Below are 24503 nucleotides of genomic sequence, written 5' to 3' on the forward strand. Positions count from 1 at the left end.
GGCTATCTTCTATTTTTGGCGCTCGAGCTTGTACTGAGCTAGCGCAACCACGTTTCCTTGAGCTGGCAGCTGGCAGTGTAAACATACCCTCACTCTGACACTGGTGTGACTCCACTGAATTTCATGGGACTTCCTCCAGATTTGCTCCAGCAGACCTGAGATCCAAAGCTGATCCAGCGCCATCTCACTCTTCTGATGTCTCATTTCATTTCTTTTTTAAATTGTAAATGAGGACAAGATGCAGCCAAATAAGGGATGAAACGAGGGAGAAAACGCCTCTACCAATCTAGGAAGAGGAATGTGTTTGTTTCTATAAATTGCCATATTCTCCTGTGACAGGCGTAGCTTGTGGGCACCTGAGCCAGTCTCTGCAATCGCTGTGTTTGTGCTTTGCTGAGTGAACATTTTGGCATTTCTTCAGCAAGCGAGCCCCAGTTCTTTCCCAATGCACGGAGCAGCAAAGCTATTAACTAATCCTGACACAAGTGGCTGGGTAGGGGTATTTTTCTGATAAGTCATTTTGTTGTTGTTGGGTTTGTTTTTCTCAGGCTGGATTTTGTTTTTTTAGATAAGGGAAAGTGTGAGATGCTGTGATGCTTGGGTGTTCCCTGCTTAGTGAATCACCCTGTCTATCTATGCACGAGAGGTAGCACAAGTGTCTCCTCGAGCTGGGATTCACATGCCCCACTCCAAATGTAGATGTGTCCCGAAGGAGACCAGCTTCACTGTAGTTAGAGATGGGGCCCAAAGTAAACACCATGCACCATGTCATCATGGAAACGTGTCTAATGATTGTGGCTGCCTCCATTTTTGGGTGACCAATTTGAGACACCGGAACTTCAGAGGACGGGTGCTCAGAACGGTCTGAAAATTGGGCCCTTTTAAGGTGTCCCAGGTTGGTGCACTGACAATCACTAGCCACTTTTGAAAATCTAGGTTTAGGTTTGAACGTCCCCAAACTTTAAGGGAGTTTGGAACCTAAACCCAGCTCTTCATAGTGAGGCAAACCAAACCACTACAGCCAAACGCGCCCAAGCTTTGGGTTGTCCAACAATCCAGATCAACGGAGTACAGTATATCAGAAGAATTTACACACTCTTCTCATGCAAGCTACAAAGGCAAAGGTTCATTTCCAGTTCTCCATTAATCCCCCCCCCCCAAAGCTACTAGAGACAACAGCTTCCAAGATGTTCTTTTCAATGCATTTAATTGCACGGTCCAAAACGATGAGCCGATCTTGTCCCAGATATGTGCTGAATGGGGAAGCCAAGTAGATTCCTACACAGCTTATTTGCACTAGAACATCATGATGCTGCAACCGCTCAGCATGAATCTTTGTCTTGCTGCCCCAGGGGCAGAAAACGGCAGCCAAGGTGGCAACTCTATTGAATACTTATTATGAATCATGTTTATTCTGCGAGTGCCCAAGGGCCAACCAAGAATGGGGTCCCATTCTGCTAGGCGCTGTACAAACACGGAGTTCCTGCCCCAAATTGCTTACAATCTAAACAGACAAGAGAGCCCTGAGGCGCAGGAAAGGGTATAAAACACAAGCACGCTGAACAATGTTATGGCGAGACATGGCCTTTTAGTGACACTTTTGGTGGGAAGGGAGTTACTTAGGAGGGGATCGGCTAAATGGAAAGAAAAGTGCAGGATAAAATATTTAGCTGTCACTGGGGCTTGCCTATTCTAGATTAAACACACCTTCCCCCGTTTACACCAGAATGGGTTAAAAAACCCAGTGCTCTAGAAGGCAAGGTGGTCCAGTGGGTACAGTAGCAGACTCACTTAGGAGATCTATGTTCTGTTCCCAGCTTTAGGGTCAGCTGGTTGAATGCCCTTGGATACATCACTCTCCTTCCTGTGTCTCAGTTTCCCCATCTGTGAAATGGTGATAATGATACTGTGACCCACTTTTGAGCAGTGCTGTGTGTTGTTATTCCATCTCTGATCACCCAGAGAATGGAAGACATTAGGCCAAGTTCTAACCAGCATTGTCGCTGCTCCCTTTGGCCCCGTCTACACTACGAAATGGACCTTGACCTGCTTTACCTGCTAGTGCGGGCAGCATAAAACCATCCTCTGTACTGACAGCACTCAAGACTCATATCTATCACCCCACAAATGCCCTGACCCCAAATCCCCATGCCTCCATGTGCTGGGACTGTGGGCTCCCCAAATTCTGCCACCACCAACCCTGCACAGCAGAAACTCTTATATTCTATTAAAAAAAAAACACACATGTTAAAAAGTGGCTGGCCCCTTTAAGAGGGAGTGGTGTTCAGAACTCCTGTGACTCACTAGCTGCTTCCCAGGTATGTGGGTCAGAGAAGGGGAAGGAGACAGGAAAGGCACGGTGTGACCTGTCTGAAAACGGAGGAGAGACGGAAGGAGCAGCAGAGTTACTCAAGGAAAAGAGCTGCAGGAAACCAGGAGAGCCATAACTGTGAGCTACTGGTGATGGGTGCTGAGGAAATGTGTGGAAGCTCTGGGGAACTCTGCCCAGTTGCAGGAAGGCGTATGTAGGGGCCCTTAGGAAGATGTGAAGAACCAGGGTGGTCGGTGAGAGCCAGGCAGCAGCAAGGGGTTGACTCTGGAGGGAGGTCCCCAGAAACAGGGGTAAAACTCACAGGCTAGGAAGCCTTGGGAGTGAAACACTGCAGGGAGCCCTCTTGAGGGAGACCTGACTTGGGGCTACAGGAGAAGACTTGTGGGCGAGAAGCGGGTCTTGGAGCTCTCAGGTAGATGGTAGGGAGAGTGGGGCCCTGGAACAAGGGTCAGAGTGGCTAATGACTCTCGGGTGAGTGACCCTGGCATGGTGACCCTTGAATGGGATTGAAAAGCTGCTGTATTGTCACCTTGTTTCACTTTAGGGCTTGGGGAGGACCTGTTTTTACTATGAGGGATCTGCAGACTGTGGCAATTTACATGTACGAAAGCAGTTGAATTTGCTAAGAAAGGCAATTTTCCTTGGCCTGGGCTATAGAAAGGGGAAACTGAAGCAGGCATTCATGTGGTGCCGTGGCCATGTTGACAAGTTATGAGCTTTCGGTAGATACCTTACATGTTACTCTTTTGGGATAAATATCCTGCAAGACATGTGTTTGGTGTAATGAGTTTCTCAGGTCTGAAGTGACAGTTGCCTGCAAAGAACAGGGGACCCTTTGTCAAGTTGTCTTTCTGTCACAACTGCTACTGACGGGCACCCCAGATGGAGGCTGCCCTCTTACAAACTAAGAGGGAACATTTCCCTTTTAAGAAGCATACACCCACTGGCAGGTCTGAGGACAGGTCCATGCACTGGCCGCCTGCATTATTTAATAGAAGGAACGCCTGCAATTTGCAGATAAGCTAACCAGTGTGAAAGGAGGAACTAGCCACAAAAGCAGCAGGCCTGTTGTCAGGCTGCATAGAGACCATCAACTGGCTGCAACCGGCCAGTCTCCAACTGGCAGAACTGTTTCTTATAAGTGCCTGCGTGCAGCTCTGACCTTCTGGGGGCATCAGGTCCTCAACAGCCTACTCTGCATATCTTGAAAGGGAGTGAAGCATCCTTAGATAGTTAATCCTTGCAAAAGGTGGCCCTGCAAAGAAGGTGGGATCCAAACTGCTCACAGAAAGAGGGAAACAAAGTCACAAAAAAATAACATCTCCAACCTGCTCTCTGTATAAAAGAGAATCTGACCTCAGCAATACCCCCAGTAGTCCGAGGTCACCACTTTACTGGCAGATCAGAACACTTGGGTCCATATTTATCCCTCAGTACCACTCCTGCTACCTCACAAAGTTGGGCAAGGGTGTAAACCAGGGAAGAACTCATCCCTATGCACATCTGGTTTGCGTCTGCTTGTCAAAAGTAGAGTCCCGTTAACCACTAAGATGGTTAACGGCAGTTCATGTAATACGGTATACTCACAGCGCCTTTCATCTCAGGATCTCAAAGCACGTGATCATTAAGACTCACACCCCTCTGATGAAACTGACGCACAGAGAGGTGAAATGACTTGCCCACACTGGGCCTCTGGCAGAGATGGAAACAAAATCCTGTAGCCTTGAAACACCATAAACTGCTCTAACAACTAGGCGACATTCCCTGCCAGGTTCCATGGCCAAACCTTGCTCTGAGGAAAATGACCCATGCTGGCACCAGGAACTGATGTGAGTAAAGAATCTCAGACCCAGTGACAGTGACACAAAACATTCCAGCTGGGGACCTCTAGACTGAAGCTGTCACTCTGGCCCTGCCCTCTTTCCTCTAACCATGTCCCAGCCTGGGAAGCGGGGGCCAGGAGGTGGCTGATGCAGGGGCTAGCTATGCCAGCTCTGTGCCACACAGGGATTTCCCCAGCATGGGGGGAATTCTGCAGCCTAGTTACACTGGGCTTTCCAGCTCCATCATGACACATTTTTAAAAGACAGTTCAATCCTCTCCTTTTCTGGTGTGTGGCTTAAAAGCAGGGAAAAGGCTGACAAAATAAACCACGTGAATCAGTAGAGCTCATAAAAATAAGAGAAGGGGTAGAGATGCAAAATTCAGATCTGGTTTTCAAACGACAAAAGTAGGTGAGGTTTGGCTATATCACACATGAAAAGCAAAACCCACAGGTATCCAAATACACCTCTACCTCGATATAACGCTGTCCTCGGAAGCCAAAAAAATCTTACCACGTTATAGGTGAAACCATGTTATATTGAACTTGCTTTGGTCTACTGGAGTGCGCAGCCCTGCCCACCCGGAGCACTGCTTTACCGCATTATATCCAAATTCGTGTTATATCGGGTCGCATTATATCAAGGTAGCAGTGTACATATGTCCCTGGGTACGCAGCTTTTTGAGTGATAGAGAGCACAGTTGTTAACCTGCTTGACACGGTCTGGAAACCCTCTGCTGGAATTCCAGCACCTCAGTAATTCAAAAGCCCAGGTTAACAGAGTCTTTAAACTTTTTCAGAGTAACAGCCGTGTTAGTCTGTATCCGCAAAAAGAAGAACAGGAGTACTTGTGGCACCTTAGAGACTAACAAATTTATTAGAGCATAAGCTTTCGTGGACTACAGCCCACTTCTTCTTATATGCATCCGAAGAAGTGGGCTGTAGTCCACGAAAGCTTATGCTCTAATAAATTTGTTAGTCTCTAAGGTGCCACAAGTACTCCTGTTCTTCTTTTTAAACTTTTTGATTTTTAATTCCACTGTTGGGTTTGCTGCTCCTGATAGAAAAGAAGAGATTACCCAAATCCCCCCACCATATCCAATTCCCAGCAGGCCAGGAAAAATCCCCCAGCACTGGAAACATGCATTGAATATCCCCTTCTTGCCCCATGCTGAACTTCCCCTTCTTTTTTAAGCTTTCTGGGGAAACCCTGGATTCAAGTCTGCTCTCACTCACTGGAGCAAATGCACGACAGCCAGTAGGGGATGCACTCATCCCTGCTTTTATGGGATGGTGATTACAACCGCAATTCAGAGCTGAGATTCTCCGTTCATGGCCCTGCTGTTAATTCTGATGCTATTGAGAGCCTCCTTAGCCTGCGAGCCAGTCCCACAGAACACATGCAAATCCCATGTCACCTGCCAGGCTCTTCTGGGTCAGTTTAGGAAAGACTGAGCTGCACAGACCTTCCCTCAGGATGTTCGAGCAACACTGATAAAAGCCCCAGAGCTCAGGATCACATCCTACACTTAGCCTGCGTCTGAGGGAACCTGGAAAGCAGCTTTATATGTTCAAGTTCAGGGGCAGGTCTAGTCACAGGAGATCACCTGTTTTGACATCCCCAGCACAAAGGAGGTTAGTGGGCCTCCTGGCCTGATAGGATGGAACGTGCACAAATGTTTCCTCTTAACGTTTTAACTCCTCCAGGGTTAGCAGGACTTAGAGGACGCACTAGTGCCAATGTTTTGCGGTGTCTGCCATCAAGGGGACTGACTGCACTTTTCACACATCCATTCACTTAGCCTCATGGTCACCCTATGATGTGGGTAACAATTACTACCCTCAGGTGGCACAGAGCTTACCTAGCGCACCAACATCAGGGCTAGGAATAGAACTGAGTAGCCAGCCTCTGCTCTAACCAGTGTCACACTGCCATCTCAAAAGGCCTTATCGAGTTGGTTCTTACTTGGCCCCACAGGGACAGCGCCTTGGTGGGGATCCCAGGAGGTAGGATGGGGAAAGTGGATTTTTTTCACTAGGGTGTTGGCTGTTGGCCTTGCTGGTACGCTCCCCCCTCATCTTTAGCCCTGGCCTCTTGCTAGCAGACATAAACCACTGCAAGAGCTACATATGTATTTCAGGCCCTGCTAATATGAGGCAGATTTTTCCAAAGAGTTCAGATCTCATTTAGGCACCTAAAGAAGTGGCTGGATTTTCAGAAGCGTGGTGCACACTGGGCGCTGAGCTCTGGACAATCTGACCTGAGCTCTTTTGAACCCTGGCCCCAAGCATCCACAATAAGGAAAGGGTCACCTAGCAATACAAGCCATACGCACCCAGCACTTCCAAGAGCACTCAGCCACACTGCCAGAAGCCTGTCCTCCAAGCTGCCCAAATGCGGTGGCAGGGCCTAGCGGAAACACCTGAGGTACTCGATGAGATCAGAGCAGCTTCCAAATCAATGCACGCCATTTCAAAAGTCAAACCATGGCAAAGCTCTGCAGCAGGGTAAAAGCCAAATACTCCCCCCATAAAGGTGAGAAAGCTGTGTCCTTAAACGTATGGGTTCACTAAGGCCACAATACTGATATATGCAGAGATCTGCAAGTTGACCCACTCCTATTCCTCACTGACCCCAGCCCTCTATAGACCTGTCAGCCCTAGTGCTCAAAGCATTACAAATCATCTCCCAGCCTGGGCCTTAAAATGCTGCAGCTGGGCTCCTTACAGACCTGAGAGCCTACTTAACACGCACAGGTTCCAGGCTGGTCCTCAACCCTGGAAATCTTTTCCTTGTCCAAGCACAGAAGTAGGAAGGAGAGGAATGTACTTACAAAGACTCCCACTAGGGAGTTTAATAGCAATATCCTTTTCCCAGGACAGGAGTCGGAAGGGTGCATTTCCGGCATGAGGACGCTCCAGTGGCTTCTGCAAAGCGTCTGGCCGGTGATCCTTGTGCTGGCAAATTCTTCTCCCTCTGTCATGGCTGAAGTTAAGGATTAGAAGGGTGAGCGGTGGTGGGGGACTAGGTATATCTACAATAAAAGAGAGCCATGTGTGCAGAGGCCGCTCTGTGGGGAACTGAAGCTTCTGTATCAGCAGCCAAGAACAACTAGCACAGGCAGGTGCCAGTGAGAACAGAGGGAACCCGGAGGCTGGGTGCTGGAGGGAACGCTCCATCCGTCTCACATTAGCTTTTCCAACTGCGTTCTGAGAACAAAATATCACTGTCAAGCTTGTTTGATCAGGTTGCCCTTTTCCCGCGAGACGCAGCTTAAGAAATAAACAAAAAAATCTAGTGATATTTAACAGTACAGCTACCAGAGATGATATGGGATAACCCTTCCACCACACGGAGCTAGCAGTAATAGATATCTACAGGCAGCAAAGTAAGAGTTCTCTCTTGTATGGTCTTTTACAAAGAGCGATTAATCGAGCCACGCAGCCTTAGAGGAAGGATGGTCTTGTGGCTAAGGAAATGGGCTAAAAAGCAAGCTATGGGCGGTCAATTCCCTCCTCTGCCACAGCCTCCCTGTGTGACTTTGGGCAAGTCACTTAATCTACCCTGTGCCTCAGTTCCCCATATGTAAAATGGAGATAAATGCTTCACTTCTCCCACATGATGTCCATTTAAATTACAAGCTCTCCAGAGCATGGACTGTCTCCTACTACATGTAGGTGCAGCCCCTGGCACAATGGACTCCCAATCTTGATTGGTGTCCAGGGACACTAGTAATAATGAAGTGTTATCATTCCCCTTTTAAAAAAATGGGAAAAAATTCACAGCTTCAAATCTCGGCAGGATTGACTTCATCCTTTGTATTTGGGCAAACTCCCATTGACTCTGAGGGAAGGTTTGCCCCAATAAAGGCCTCAGGATTTGACTGACTGAGAAATAAGTGTTCAAATGGAGAGGGTGGGTATGAGGGGTCGGCTTATACTTGACTCAGCCAGATGGGTCAGCTGTGGTAAACTGGGACTACATTTTTGCAGAGACGAGTCAAAGATGATCCCTTAAGTGTGGGATTTGCTACTTCCTGGGTGGGCCTCAGGGTGATGTTATTTAAGGCCCTGCTGACACTAGGGGAATGCCTGGAAAATGTCCCCCAGTTGTTACTATTTGGTCAGCTCCACCAGAGAAAACATTGGCAGCCTTAGGGCTGGTGGTGTTTAAAGCATCAGGGCAATTAGGCCTGCTCTGAGTAGTGTTAAATGACATGGCAGCCCAAAGCCCAGCTACTCCAGGACTCCCAGTGCTGCTAATAGCACCGGAGACGAGTTGGCGTTAGCAACAGAGGAGGATTTGTAAAACATTTTCCTAGTGTAGACAGGGCCACGAAGTAGGACGAAACTGGACAGACACAGGCTGTGAATGTAACGGGGGTGAGGAGTCTAATGGCGACCTAGTCGCTGTACAGGAATACCCTTGTTTGTTCATTCTGCCTTGGGTGCTGAGAGCCAAATTCTGCTCTCAGCCACAAAACCTCACTGGCTGAACTGGATTGCAACAGATGTAGAGGAGAGAACAACGTGGCCCTGGGAGTTTCTGAATGTACTGTTGTCCACCACCAAAAATCTTGCCAAGTCAGCTTTGGGAGGGTCACCTTCTACATGAGTTGGTGTATACTGCTATCTGTACAGTGGGCATACGATGCAAATCTATATCGATTGCACTCTTCAAAGGAATCTGCATAGTCTCTTGTAGCATTAACTGGAACAGCAAACAACAGCCATAGGTCAAACGAAGCTTTGCAACACCAAGTCTCTTCACTACATGGTGCATTGGTTCTGTAGCTACATCCCCTTCAGAATTAATTAAATGAGAATATCTAGGAGCAGTATCTAGCCTCTTCTTGTGAATTAATTTTGACCTCTTCTAGCACCTTTCATCCAAAGATCTCAAAGCACCTTACCAGCATGAATGAATGAAGTTCCACAATACCCCAGAAGGAGCTTATCAGTTTACAGATGGGGAAATGGAGGTGTAGAAAGTCTAGGTTACAAGTGGCTTCTGATGCCTCAATTTTCTTGGTGCCCTACTTAAAACAACTTTGGGCCTCGTTTTAAGAAATGGCCTACAGCTCCCATTGACTTCCACTGGACTGGCAGGCCCTCAACGCCTCTGAAAACCAAGCCCAAGTTGTTTCAAGTTGGGCACCCAGAAATTATAAACCATTCTTGACAATATGCGTCCCTATCTGACTTATCCAGAGTTACAAGGGAGCCAGTGACAGACCCTGGAATAAAAATGGCGGCATTCTGTCTTCCAGCCCCTGCTCTACCACATTTCCCTTCTAAAGGGAATAAAACCCAGTGGTGTGGCCTGCCCATCTCCTGCTCTACTCACTAGACTGCGCTCCCGCTCATAAATGGCTAGATCAGTCTCTGTACACTCCTTTCAAATTAATGGACGCTGCACTCTTGAACTGAGGGGAGAACAGGCACCGGTAACTTCAGAAAAGAATCATGAAACAAGCAGACACGATGAACTGATCTCTCCTTTCCCAGGGTCGAGGAAGCACTCAAAGAGCACATCCAAAGAACAATCCATGCTGAGGATGTTGTATCTATAATGCATTCACTTGCCCTGCTTGCTTTGATTTCCCTGCAACATTGGTATTATTCATTATCAGGGCCGGCTCCAGGGTTTTGGCCGCCCCAAGCAGCCAAAAAAAAAAAAAGCCGCGATCGCAATCGCGATCTGCGGCAGCAATTCGGCGGAAGGTCCTTCGCTCTGAGCAGGAGTGAGGGACCGTCCGCCGAATTGCCGCCGAACAGCTGGACGTGCCGCCCCTCTCCGGAGTAGCCGCCCCAAGCACCTGCTTGCCAAGCTGGTGCCTGGAGCCGGCCCTGTTCATTATTATTAAATATCTGCGAGGTATTGCTGGGGTGGATTTGTTCTACGAACCTCAGCATAAAATATCCCTGAGATCTGCAGCTGTTATGAAATCACGAGAAAGGCATGTAGCAGGAATTCCCCAGGTCTGGCTAACACTGCTGCTGCAATCAATTTACATTCTCCAGCTAAGGGGGTGGGGACACGAGTCCGGGGCTGGGAGGGGACATGAGGCAGGGGCCAGATTACATCATTTTACACTGTTTTCTTTTCTCAAGAATGGTTTGACTCTTAGCCCCTTTCTCTGTGACTTTTAAACCACTAACATTTTCCGAAGGTCCTGGGGTGACTTACCCTTTGCCTCCCTTGAGCACCACCTACTTGGGTAAGGAATTAAGCCTCACAGTTATCCCCATTTTACAGGTGGGAAAATTGAGGCACACTGACCCAAAATCCCACATGAAGCCTGAGCCACAGTTAGAAGCCAAGTCCATAGGTACCTATGTGAAGTAGGTCAGATTTGGGAGGCAGTGTTGCCTAGGGGATAGAGCACAAGACTGGGCCTCAGGAGACCTGAGCTCTATTCCCAGTTCAACCTCTGGCCTGCTAGGTGACCTTGGACAAGTCATTTCCCTTCTCCGTGCCTCAGTTTCGCCATCAGTGGGGACAATGCTACTGAACCTTTGTAAAGTGCTTTGCGATCCACAGTGCTATTATTATTGATCGTTACAAGGTGCTGAGCACCTCAGCCTATTGACTTCAGTGCAATTTGTGCATGCTTTGCCCTGCTGAAACACAGGGTGCTTATTTAGTGCAAAATATAGGCATAAGAGCTTAACGTTAGGCTCCTTCCTACATTGGCCTGGATCCTATACCTACAACCATCCTTTCTCCTAGCAAAAATACTGAAGGTAGGCGCTCAGTGCTGATTTCACTATCATCACCAAGCAAACTCTGATGCGACCAAGAGGGAGACTGACTTTCTATTTTCTTTACAATTTTAAAATGTGCTTTGACAATCTGTTCAGCTATTAGTGTCCCAGGCTGTGTCAACCTATCCAGTTGCTGCTATGGTTTATTCCTAAAACACAGGCAAATCACTACAATGAACCCTTGCTACTTAGTTCTTTGCTAACCCACCAGCCTGATCGTTCTCCTTACAAAAGCGGTGGTCTCATCCCACTGCTGAGTACAGATTTAACAGCTAGGAGCGCAGCAGTGAGTTCTCATGGTTCTATGACTTCACGGCCCAAATTCAACCATGGAGTAACTCCACTGGCTTCTAAGGAATTACACCGGGAAACAACTGGACCCCATTCCTTAACAAAAGAACATTTATTATTACACTATCAATAATTGAGGGCCAGATCCTTAGGTGGTGTAATAGCTCTAGTGAGGATCTGGCCCTTAAAATTAAACCACATTTGTCAGACTCAATCAGCAATGCAACATCATAGGATTCAGCATCCTGAAAATATACATATATTTAAAATCACACTTGCTAGCTGACACCTTACTTCATAAAACACACAATCCACTTTCGGTTTGCCAACAGTTAGGGTGAATTAACGAGGCTCCTCTGTGCTAGCGGGTCCATCCAACATTGAACATGTTTCAGTCTAAGCCAGCTGGCTTCCTCTCTGCTCCCATCTCATTCCAAGCTACAAGCAATAGGCAAAGGATACTCCAAGGGTGCTGGGATTCCTGGCATCCCCTGTCCGACAGCTCAAAGCACTGGGGTAGTTCTGCTCATTCTTCAGACACAAAATTGCCTCCTGGAAATGAAGTCTCCTTTCACCATCTTCTCGGCTTTAAATTCTTCCCCTCCTGAATTTGCTCAGCGTTTGGTCTGACTCAGAAGAGTCACTGCCTGACGTGCAAACCCCTCTGGCTCTCTCCAGCTCTGGAGCATAATCTTTCACTGGACAGTTGTTAATTCTGACAAGTTCTACGTAACCTGATCCTTAAAAGGGGGAAGGCTCCCCCGCCTTGAAACCTAATTCCATCAGATGCCAGCTGGCGCTGAGGAAGGAGCCACTGCTGTGCCCGGTCCGTCACAGCCAACAAGAGCGCGCCTTGTCAGAAATGATGAACTTTGACTGACTTTCCTGAACTCCCCGCCCTAGGCTGCACTGCAGACGGCTGAGCTATCTGCACTGAAGACTTCTCAGGACTTTCAAGGCTGAGAAATGGCCAGTCCTCAATGCTACCGGGACCAGTCTGGAGTTTTCCATATAAGACCAACTACGAACTGGAGCAAAGGTTGTGACCTAATATCTAGGGAAAAATTCTTCCAAGGAGGTCTCTCCAGAACACAATCCCTGTGTTAAAGGGCCTGATCCGATTAAACTCTCCCATCGAGTTCAGTGGGCTTTTAATGAGGCCCTAAAAGCAGAGACATAACTCTGGTTTTTCCAGAATTTCTGGGCTCAATGGAGTAGGAGCAAACATAGTCCCATAATGACAAAGGATTGGGTAGAATTCAGCAGACAGCATGCTGAAGCGACCAAAGGCAGCAATTTTGAGAAGGAGCCGTGCACCTGAACAAACACTGCTATGGACTCCCAAAGAAGCAGAAGAGGATGAAACGGAAGGCTACAGAAAACGTGTGAAGAACAGGGCATCTGGATATTCCATTTAAATTAGAGAGGGAATGGGAATCGGGACACCTGGGCTCTATTCTCAATTCTTCGTGTTTTGTGGCACTTATTGTCACTGAGCCTTTAATGTGGACAACGCACAGGACCTCGATTTTTAAGGTTTCATATGCAAGACCCGCCACATGGGAAACCACACGGGAACCCATGATCCTTAGGCCCCCTAAAACTGCCCAAACTCTGAGAATCCTCAGGCAGGTAATACCATTTACGCAGGGATCGGCACAATGAAAGCAGCTGGGTGGGAGGGTGTGGAGACTGATGAGGAAGAAGAAAAGATGATTGTGAAGCTAATGGTTGCCTTTTGTTACACTCTTGCCCTGTTCATGTAGCCTCAAATGTAAGTAATAACGGGGAACGCTGGGGTCAGGAGGAGAATATTAAGAATGCCACAGAGCTCTCCTATTTTTGTGAGTTAGTATAAACAGAGAACGCAATTTCATCCCCCTGACTGCTGTTTACTGCAACCAAAATACAGCACCCTATTTCACCCCAGAGGTGATTGCATTTCACGACACCCTTGTGTACAGTCACTGTATCTGTTTGTGACGTATTCTGGGCTCTTCTGTATTGAAACAGCTTGGTATAAACTCATCAGGTCAAATTCCCCAACACCCTATTGGCATCCATGTAGTTACACCCGGGATAAGGCTGACCCATTACATTCAGAAATGGATCTCTCTGTCTACTCAGAAGCTGATCTGAAGTATTAGCCCCCACCTGTCTCATGACTGAAGTATCTGAAAAGCATGAAGGTATCACTGCTGGGTGGGGGAGGGAGGAGGAAGGAGGAGAAAAGAGACCACAGCTGGTGCTGTCATTTGTTGCTGTAATTTTATCCTGTCAAGAGAGCCAAGGGCAGTCGTGCCAAGAGCCTGACTGAAGCATTTCAATGCGCTGACAAAAAATTCAGTGCTGCTGCTACTGAGACTAGCTTCTGCCCCATGGCTCTACAGGCCCCCACATTATTTATTTCATATTTCGGCACAGCTAACTCCAGCTACCGCAGTTCTGTATCGGACCAGTCTGCCTCAGGACAACAATTTATGTATCCTCGTGATTATCTCACCTAGACGCCGTACCTACGGATCGAGGCCCCCTGGTGCTGGGTGCTACACACACAGCTAACAAAAAAGGGCCCCTTCCCCAATGGGCTTAAAGGCCAAGTACACAACGAGTCTCTTATCCTGGCTCTTCTCTCTAGCCCCCACAATATTTGTTGGCAGGGAGATTTACCCTAGAGAGAGAGGGACAAATTCAGTTGCCCTCCTGAGGTTGCTCTGTTTTCAGCCAGCACCCAGCCAGGGGGCTCCCGGGGTGTTCACAGAGCATGAGCGGGCATTCAGAGAAAAGCAGAGACAGCGACATCGCCCTGGTTATCTCTGGGTTTTCCTCTCTGCATTTCCTCTCTCTCATTTCCTTTCTGCCTCTCTCTCTTTCTCTTATCAGGGGGTAGCCGTGTTAGTCTGTATCTACAAAAACAACAAGGAGTCTGGTGGCACCTTAAAGACTAACAGATTTATTTGGGCATAAGCTTTCGTGGGTAAAGCATTTCAATGAGTGAAGTGAGGTTTTTACCCACGAAAGCTTATGCCCAAATAAATCTGTTAGTCTTTAAGGTGCCACCAGACTCCTTGTTGTCTCTTTCTCTTGTCACTCTGTCTCCTCCCAAGATGGCTTGTGGGGAGCAGACTTCTACAAAGCCAGTGTCAATGTCCTCACTTCTTTCTGGGCAACAAGGAAACCCACCTGTGCAAGTCCTTCCTCCACCCAGCTCTGCTGATGCACCTCAGCCCTGACCTGAAACAACCCCTGCTATTCCAGTAATGGACCCCTGGGACAGCTCTGCCGATGCGCCTCAATCCTGACCTGCAATGCTCCCTGATATTCCAGTCCTAGGTTCCCCATCCACACAGCTCTGCCAGTGCACTTTGATCCTTACCCACAGCACCCCATGCTATTCCAGCCCTGGGTCCCCTCTGTGCTCTGTCACTGCCCCTCAGTCCTGATCTGCAATTCCGCTACTCCAGTCCCACCCCCTCCTCACATGTCTGCCACTGCATTTCAGTTCTGACCTCCACCCTCTTCCCCACCGCCCACCGCCACTATTCCAGCCCTTCACAGGGAATGCCAATTGGATCAAACTGCTCTGCTTTTGTAAGGCAGGCGAGGAACCACAATGAGTCCTCACACATTCGTTGCTGCCTTCAATCCAGACTGGAATCTTCTAGGTGTAAACCAGAATTGCACCGTTTACAGCCCAGCTACACACACGCACTTTCCCACAGTATCTGAATCTCTAGTTTTAAATTCTGCTAAAACAACTGAATTAGGAAGCCTGATGTATATCCCCTTAGCAGCCCTGATGCAGGGAGGGATGCAGTAACAATGCCACCTAATGACCAAAGGAGTGGCCAACCATTGCTGCTGAAACTTCTTTTGTAGAGTAATATTTCAGCCCAGCACCTGGGCCCATGCGACTGTTAAATGGATCTCACACGCCTCATTCTCTGAGCCCTCTACTGAAAACACGCCTGTCAATATTAGAGGTGCATGGCTCAAATCTGCCCAGCTCTGATCTTCCCACTATGCCTTTGTTTCCAGGCTGGATGCAAAACTGGAAGAGGCTGATTTTCCATCCCATAGATTCTGCAGGCGCTCAGGCCCCGAAACAGGAGTGAGGCACCTAAATACCTTTAACGATCCAGGCCGCCGTTATTACGATGCTGAGAGCCCTTTAAATGAATAGACTGATTTGACCGAGATGCAGCCCATGATGGGAGAAACGTCGTGTGAGCAGCTGATCGAGGACAGTTTCCTCACCCTGCAGGACAAAATTTCACAGGAACAACTAGTGAAGTTTAGGCACAGCCACACGGGAACACGAACCTGCTGGCAGAAGCTCCCACAATGCTCAGCAGCAGCCCCCGCCAGGCTGGAAAGATGGCCCATCTAGTCATGGTGGGACTGGCTGCGATGTGGAGGCTTGAGGATGGTAAAGCAGAAGAATCCAGAGAGTTCTGGTGGGGACGTGGTAGACTCCGCAGGTTGGGGCAGGGAGCAAAGAGTGAATGAGGAGTAATAGGTCTTTTATTGAGGATGAGAAGTCCCCACTCTTCTGCTCTCACCAAATAACTATGTAAAGAACTCAGCAAGTCTTGTTTCCTTCCTGGTGCCTCTGAAACAGAAGATGCAACCAGCCCACTCCATCTCGGCCCCCTCCAGCCTGTAGTCTCACCCACCGTTAGCTTCTGATCTGTGCAGCTTTCCATCAGGAACAGCAGCCAGACATACCCCTCCCGCACCCCTACGGAAGGTCTTTCCTGACCTCAACAAGCCATTCGTCTCCTGCACTGAGCATGTGATGAGACTCCTGCCATGCCTGGAGACAAAGGCATTAACCACTGCCTTTAGTTTCCATCAAGAAACTGGTTCGGCACCATCAAGAAATAATAATAAATACTAGCCACTATTTTAACGAACCCCATAAATGCGGGAATACCTCTGCTAGGAACAGGGCTGAGTGCTGCCACACAGCCACTGGATAGAAACAACCACCGCGGGCTGGATTTGAATCAGCAACCTGGCCGCAAAAGGCTTTTTAACTCCTTACAAAGCCCCCGCAGCACCCCCTGTACAAACAGCTTCTTTCTCTGAGAGTCCCGCTCTCTGGTTCCCTGCTCCATTGCAGGTCATTCCGTGCACCCTCTTGCACCTTAGCTAGACAACGTACTTCCAAACAGATAGGCACAGAGAGCATCCAGTTGTGTTGAAGGAATCCTGCTTTTCGGGATGGGGTATGTGTGTGTGGAATAGTCAGAAATGAAGGCACTCACCTGGTCATGAACCATCTCGTCGCATCAGGCAGGTAGTGCAATCCCAGGTGACTTTGTGCTTGGCTCTCTGGCAACACTACATACAAATCTGGCTTGGGTCCCCTGTTCCTGCAGCCCCTCTTGAGGAGGGCGTAGGGACGGAGAAAGAATATTCCTTCAACTGCACTCAGAGGCGGCGGCCACACAGGATGCCATCAATCTGCATCGGCGCCGCTGTTAATCTGACAATGGCTGCAAACTATCTGGTCTGAGCAAGGACCAGGGAGGGTTAGGACCCGCGAGCACAATGCCAATGCTTCCCATCCCTCCCTCCCAGATGCGCAGCCCGATGGGGTTGCGCTGTGCGGGCCTCAGCAGCCGACTCAGCAGGATAATAATCCCCTTCTGTCGGCCTCTCCCAGGAAGGCCTGGCAGGTCACCAAGGGGAGATTAGTGAGATAATGAAAAAGCTCCTCAGAGCGCGCCCGCCGCCATGGCCTGCCTGCCTCCACCCTCCCCCAGCCACAGTGCCTGCACCACTGCTCCCATCACCCAGCACTTTGAAAAGTGCTCGGCTGTGCAGATGGTAAATCCGCGTCTCCCACGGCCTTTGGAAGCAGCGCTCCAATGTTCTTCCCATGGGCTGCAGCAACACCTGCTGGCCTCATCCGGACATGCCACGCTCTGGGGAACATGGCCCACCTTGCAGCACAGAAAACACCCCCATCAGCACAGGAGCAGGTGGTGCTGCTGCTAACCAGCCTCTCTCCTCCCCCTCTGCACATGTGCTGCAAAGACATAGAGGAAGCTCTCACCACGAGCAGAGCTGCACAATGGGTTAGGCGCATTAACAGGGGATTTACACCTTCCTCTCAAACCATAGGTATGGGCTGCTGTCTGAGGCAGGATATCTGATTTCAAAGACCAATGAACTGAACCTCTGCAGCTAATCCTATGTGTGTCAGCATCTGGGGCTCGGTCTGAGCTAACTCTGTTTAGGAGGCTAAACGCTCTAATGATGGGGACCTTAAAAAGGAAGAGGGTGCAAATGAGGCACCCTGCTGGCTGAGCAGCCCAAAGGAGAGTTGGCCAAGTGCTGGGTGGAACAGAGGATAAAACACTCTAGCCCTCCACTGCTGCAAACTTAAGATCCTGGCTTGGCTCACTAGTGAAAAGAAGTTGTCCAGTTTCAACCTAGGGCCCAATGAGACATCTGTCCAAATCATAAAGCCACCTCAATGGTCCAAAGCAGAAAAAGGAAGTAGAATGTGCAGCCACTGTTGGTCAGAGCAACTAAAGTTTTAAGCCGCCCACAGCCAGTCAAACAAATCTACATCAAACGCAAGGAAGTCTAATGCAATCACTTGAAATCTGAATTAGTCACAAGATGCTCATAACTATACCAAATGCGTCCGCATTCCAGGAGAAAAGAGCTTCACGGAAGGGGAGGGGGACTCCGTTACCCAGTGAATTGAATTGTAAAGTGGCAGATAAAGATTCTCGCGACCTGACTGGCAGATAAAAACGCATATGCCACGGGTTGTCTTGCAATAGCATGTAGAATCCCTGGAATTCTCAGTGCAGTGGGAAAGAGCTGTACATCAGGAGTTGTTTGCAATCATCTAGCCAGAGAGCAAGTGTTCCCTATCTCATTCCATAATTATCCCACTCTGAATACTTGCCTGCTTTTCTAGACTACACAAAATAATAGAAAATGTAGAGTAGGTGGAGCATCCTCGGAGGAGGACTAGAGAAGCTGCTCTCAGGTCCTTTTCATCTCTGATTTCAGGAATTCATAATAGAAAACAAAGGTTTGCTCTAATTTTAAGATATTCATTTACCAGGGACTGGAGGCTCAAATGTCAGATAATGAATTACATTATGAGCCTGTCAGCTCCGGGTTGCTGGTTTTGAATGCAGATCATGTCAACGCCGATTAAAACTTGTTGCCACCTGAAGGCTGTTTTATGGTCTCAATCCAGTTCTTAGGAGACAAAGATCAGTGTCATAAACCTGGCCTCCGATGCAGATAAATATTATCCAGTTTTACAGAGGGGCATAATGAGGCACAGAGAGGGTAAGTGACTTGACTAACATCACACAGCATATGAGAGTCAGAAATAGAACCCAAGAGGCCTGAATCCCAGTTCTTTGTCCTAATCACGAGAATTCCATCCTACCACTTCACCTGGGTAGCACACATCCCACTCCTGCTGGCTTCAGGGACTAGGATGAGGCTTATTTACCACTTGTGTAACAGAGATCTAGCTCCTTTGAGAACACCGCTGAATATCAGCTCAGCCCAGACAGCTGTTTCTTTCCAGCCAGACCAGGACTTGGTAGAATTTGCGGAATTTCTGAAAATAACTTAGTGCAAACAATTTTATCACCAGTAGAGGGGGTTCTGGGTCAAAAGAGGCAGGCTGCAGGGAAATAGGCAGAGAGATCTTTAAAACAGAAGTGCCTTAAATTAAGTTTGGTAAGGCGGGCAGTAGGCTGCAGGGACCTAATTAAAAAAAATGTCAATGGCTGCTCAGAGAACACTTGCTAAGGCTGAGCAATTATGTAAAAGATTAATACAGCTCTTATACTTAAGCTGTTATGCAATGAACTCAAAATTCAATATGAAATGCCTGGGTGAAAAGTTTATTCTTATTAATGCTGCATGTCAGCATTGCAATCTGCTTTTAACAACACAGCTGGGGTAGAAAGGGTCGGGGTCAGCCATCTCTACCCATGTGGACGCATGCCAGGCCTGATTCAGAAAGCAAATCGGAGCCCAGCACACAGATAGCTTGCAGGATTCATCTTGTTGGTGCCACTGGGAGTTGCACAAGCTTCTCAGGAGCAGAATGAATTTGGAAGTGGCAGGTCACTTCGTTCCTTGGTGCCTCGGTTTCCCCATGTGCAAAATAGGGACAACAATACTGACCTGCCTACCATGGAGGTACAGGGAAAACTAATTATTATTATTATTATTGCAGTAACACCTATGGACCCCAGTCAGGGACCAAATCCCCATTGTATTGGGCACCATACCAACAAGTAACACAAAGGCCTCTTTGCCCCAGATTGTTCGCAGATTTACACAATACACAACAAGGCCCGATCAAACAAAGCACTTAGGGCCAGATTGTAGAGAGATGCAGATAAGAGCTTGTGGATACATAGGTGCCTAACTCCCACTGGAATCAATGGGAACCAATGGGAGTTGGGTGCTTGGAGCTTTGGAAAATCCCATTCGGTGCCTATCTGCATCTTTAGGCACTTGAATAACTTTAAAAATCTGGCCCTTAAGCACATGCTTCAAGTTAAGCACATGAGCAGTACAATTGCCCCTGGCAGGCAGATAAGTATTATCACCCCCATTTTGCACAGGGAGAATCAGAAGAACTGACAGGTGAAGGGACTTACTTCAATGGAACAACGTGTGCTCAAAGTTAAACATGTGCTTAGGTGCTTTTCTGGATCAGAACCTATATGACTAAACCAACACACAGAGCATGGGGAAAAGGCAAGGTAAGACTAGAGCCAAAGGCATGTGCATAAATTGGTAGTCACCTCAGTCTCAGCAATTACAGGTGGGTCACCTGCTACAGTAATGCCATAAACTAGTGTTTGTCAAGCAGCCGGGAGACAAAGGCATTAACCACTGCTTTTAGTTTCCATCAAGAAACTTGTTCGGCACCAACAAGAAATAATAATAAATACTAGCCACTATTTTAACGAATCCCATAAACGTACATGGTACGAGGTCAGCATGGAACACTGGAATGCGTCAGTAAGAGGACCAGCAGTATGGTCACAGCCCCCAGTTACACCTGCAGCCCGCATTCTCTCTAGTCTAATGTCTCTGAGTACACCCCACACTCATTCCATCCTTCACCTCATTTTCATGCCCTTTCTGTACTAAAAGAAAAAGCCCGCTCTTTGGTCTGAAATTAACTAGAGTTAGATCCTCAGCTGCAGCAGGCATGCTCAGTGCAGCTGTGGAGAGTGTGGGGCAAAGGTGGCTTCAAGTCACTATTAAATATTATTTTTATTTGTATTACTGTAGTGTGTAGGGTCCTCAGTCATGCACTAGGACCTCCTGGTGCTAGGCACTGTACAAACACAGAACAAAAAGATGGTCTCTACCCCCAAAGAGTTTACCATATAAAGTCATCTTTGCCTACCGCAATCCTGGGCCAGCTGTGGACTCACAATCCCCACTGTAATTTAGAGCATCCAGTAGACAGACTGCAGCCAGGATCTGAAATTCCAGCCAGGGTCTTTCTGCCTCTTCTATTATCCCTGGTATTATTCTTATTTGTACTCCAGTACTGCCTGAAAGCCCCAACTGAGATCAGCACCACATTGTGCTATGTGCTGTACCAATGCATATAGGGCAGAGAGACAGTCTCCGACCTAAAGAATTTACAATCTAAATAGACAAGGCAGATTAAGAGTGGGAGGAGAAACAGAGGCACCGAGAGTGGACATGACTGACCCGTGGGCACACAGCATGTCACTGGCACAGCTGGGAATAGAATCCAACTATTTTGAGTCCTGGTTCCACCCCTTATCCGCTGCCTCTCTTCGTAGTGAAGATTTGACAATTGGCACCTCGCTGCCAATTTTATCGAGGATATATGAGCCAGAACAGAATGTATCTTGTTCACCTGCAACTGCACAGGCAACTACAAGACTAATATTAATACACAGCTTGTTTGTTTCAGCAGAGAAAGCGGATCTGAGTCAGAGAGACTAAGAAGCAGATATGTTGAGTAAGACAAGACAATTTTTACAGAGTCACATGATTTTAACCGCATTTGAATGCACCAAACTTTCCCTAACCGCAGAACGTGCCACTGAAAATCAAAACAAAAAATTCAGAACAAACTGGCAGAGGTGGAAACTCCCTGTGACTCAGAAATAACTGAGCGACTGCTTGAACTATTTCCATCAGCCAATACTAGTAGCATTACAAGACACAGAGTGTGGGAATGCTACAGAGACAATAACCTCTATGAATTCAATCTTGCTCGAAATTGTATCAGTATACTGCACAAGTTGGTCCTGTGTGTCTCTTTGCCCTGTCCGTAAAAACAGGGATAATAATATTGCCCTATTGTAATGATTAATGAATGAATGCGTGAAATGTGCCCATGTGCAGAGGGCAAAGCACAAAGCCGACGTACCACTTAAGACCTCATATCAGAGTTCAAGTGGTTATTAAGTGGCTCTCTGCACAGGAATGAATTTCATCCAAATGTCTGTAAGGTGCTACATACAAGCTGGGAAAGTGGTTTCATTGTCTTAACTCTCCCTAGCACATTTGATCAGGGGTTTTCACTCCAGAAAGCAGAATTGTTTGTGTTATTTTAAGAAGCAGGATTGTGGGGGGGCTTCTTAGCCATAGGAAGTGGGGATTTTTTAGCCTGCAATGTATGGTTTTACTATTGATTTTGGGAGGGCAAAACATTTTAATCATATCAAGAGGCTCTCCCCTGCATGTGACTCCTGCAGTGTGAGTGGCTACTGGCTTTGTACTGATTTATAGCCCTAACAAAGGGACCGCTCTTTGGCAGAAACCCAACAAGGCAGGCATCCTCTACAGTAATCTTCCTGGCTCCCAGACACCAGCCGGTGCATTCTCTCAGGCCACAGCCATCAGCTTAATTACAGTTAGAAATCTACACGGCTGAAATGCACGGCTAGATGCCCCCTGGCTTTAGAGCAAAGAAGCACCTTTCTGAGTAACACTGAAAACAGGGAGGGGAGAGAGGCTAGATACAGGGGAAGATAATTTATGGCCGTGTCTGTCATGGACTCTGATGTGATGGAGAAATCCCCTTTTCCCAGGTCACCCAGTACTTTTCCGTGGATACTAAAGATTTTCTCGTTCTGTCCTTCTTTCTCCTCCCTCCCTCTAAGGGTGAACCATGGTGTCAAAGGAGCAAAGGGCAGCATTCCTGCATAGCACCACTGAGCCCAGCTCTCCCCTGCAGGCACCTTGTGCAGGCATTTATCCTTGTGCAGAGTGGGTGTCAAATGCTCCCATGTGGATCTGGGGTCTATTTTATGCCCACTCTGCAGAGACATAAATGCTGACTCCAAAAGAGAGGTAGGAAAGAATCAAGCTCTGTAGTCAGACCGTGACCCTCCATCTCCATGTGCCCCCGTTTCAATACGGATATTCACCCTTTATTATTATTTGTTTTGCAGTAACACTTAAGGTGCTCCAGTCATGGAGCAGGACCCCATTGTGCTGTACACAGAGCAAAAAGACAGTCCTTGCCCCAAAGAGCTCTGGTTTATTCCCCCTCAGCCTAACCTGCCCCTATTAATGGCACCCCCAGAAGACCAAAAGTTCTGGAGAGTTTGCTTTACACCCCAGCAGGCAGATGCCTGTTTGGAGAAGCATGTGTCAGTAATGAGGACAGGGCAAAGGAAGAAAGAAGAGCTCCAAATTCAGGAGCCCAGGCTGGCAAAGTGGTGACAGGGAGTTGGTACTGAGATCATTCTGACCGCTCTGCAATTTGTGGGTTTGTACTGTGGGAGTGCACGTGCGTATATGCATGTGTGCGTAAGTATTTTAAGTGCACGAATGTGTAAGTGCATGTGAGTATTTGTGTGGGTGGGTGCATCAATGAATATGTAAATGTGCTTAAATGTATATGGGGGGGCGTGAGGATGTATATGTAAAGATACATGTTCATGCATATGTGTTTTATTAACCGTTTCACTGTCGCTGGACTACTCATGTGTCTCGACTGCAGTTTTCATTCAGACTCCATCCATCTGAACAGCACATCGGATTGCACCATGCATCACACCAGGGAGGAGCAGCCAATTTCCTGCCTGTACACAAACTGCCACCTAGCACAAAAGGGGCCACTAAAGAAAAGACCCTGGATTAATTTCAAACAGGAGGCTTTATTTTTTCCCAAGGCTATGGACAAATAATACAACGTGAGAGAGTTAATATTACAGAGCTCTTGTCTTCCTAGAACACACTTATTGTTCCCATTGCCCTAAGAAGGCCTCTCTGCCACAATATCACCTTTAATCTTATTTTTCTTTGTCTCGTGTGCCTTTAATTATTCATCTGCCTTTTTTGTGTTCGTTTATGCAGCCTTATCAGCTGACATGAGCCCCGCTTTGTTTTCAAGTTCTGATATGTCAGTCTGAATTACCCTGGTACGAAACTCTTGTGGCAAGCAAACAGGGGCCAACGAGGCTGGGTGCTGCAGCAAAGGCCAATCCTGGACCATAAAAAAGACCAGAAGCAAAGCAAAGCAAAACACATAACACAGGGGGCCAGAACAGATTCCCATGTCCAGTAAGTTCCTTCTTCCACTGCTCGGGCTCTGCAAAGGAGCCTTCAGGAGGGAGCGAATTTACACACTACACTTGTTTGAAGGTGAGTGTGTATGTATACAGGTCTGTGTGCGTCTAAGAGCATGTCTGTGCCTGAGCGAGTGTGTGTAGACGGGTGAGTGAGTTTGTGAACGTGGGCTAGTGAGTATCATGCGAGTGTCTCTGTGTGTATTTGTAAGACGGTGGAGGAGTGTGTATGACCTGTGTGTGTCTGTGAGGTTGTGTCTACGTCTCTCAGTGTGAGTGAGTGTGTGTGTCCCTTTGTGTGTTTTTTAATTTGTGTGCGCAACTCTGTGTGCATGGGTGTGTGTTTGTGTCTGTGCGTAACTGTGTCCAGGTCTAGTCATGTATGACTCGGTGTATATATGTGTGTGTATGTGTCTGAGCACACGTTCCTAGAGCTTTCATTGTTGCTGCAGCTCAAATATATACATAGGAAAAGCCAAATGCCGACTGCAAAACAAACAAACAAAAGTTTCCTGTTGGTATTGTTTCCATTGCCTCATCAGGCAACGAAAGAGTCCAGGTCATATTTCATTCCTCAGAGAGTCAGTATAATATATAGAGAAATTCATTTCAGGCACCAAAGGAACAATCATGGGCCAGGCCTGCCGAAATCCATCTGTCCTGCTACCCTGGATCCCTTTCTTCTGACTGTACAAATCAGGTTGCCAGGAGG

At 47.7% G+C, this 24503-nt stretch overlaps 1 protein-coding gene and 1 long non-coding RNA gene across 4 annotated transcripts in view; one reads left to right on the forward strand and one right to left on the reverse strand.

The window, feature by feature from the left end:
• Positions 1–24503, reverse strand: part of TMCC2 (transmembrane and coiled-coil domain family 2) — a 74495-nt gene that overhangs the window by 21484 nt on the left and 28508 nt on the right. The window contains exons 1-2 of one of the 3 annotated variants that reach the window (XM_042849007.2): positions 11676–11812; positions 6989–7131 (exon numbers count right to left, since the gene is read on the reverse strand). The exons of the other annotated variants lie outside the window; for them this stretch is intronic. Of the exons in view, the coding sequence (XP_042704941.1) occupies positions 6989–7063 (75 nt within the window). The 5' untranslated portion in view covers positions 7064–7131; positions 11676–11812. Of the gene's footprint in view, positions 1–6988; positions 7132–11675; positions 11813–24503 lie in introns of those variants that run through there. 3 annotated transcript variants of the gene reach the window in all.
• LOC135982907 (uncharacterized) lies at positions 2323–23518 on the forward strand. The gene is made up of 2 exons (XR_010600392.1): positions 2323–2449; positions 21184–23518. It is a non-coding gene; the product is annotated as an uncharacterized LOC135982907 (long non-coding RNA).

Source organism: Chrysemys picta, chromosome 4 (genome assembly GCF_011386835.1).
Source record: "Chrysemys picta bellii isolate R12L10 chromosome 4, ASM1138683v2, whole genome shotgun sequence".
In the NCBI taxonomy this organism is placed as follows: Eukaryota; Metazoa; Chordata; order Testudines; family Emydidae; genus Chrysemys; species Chrysemys picta.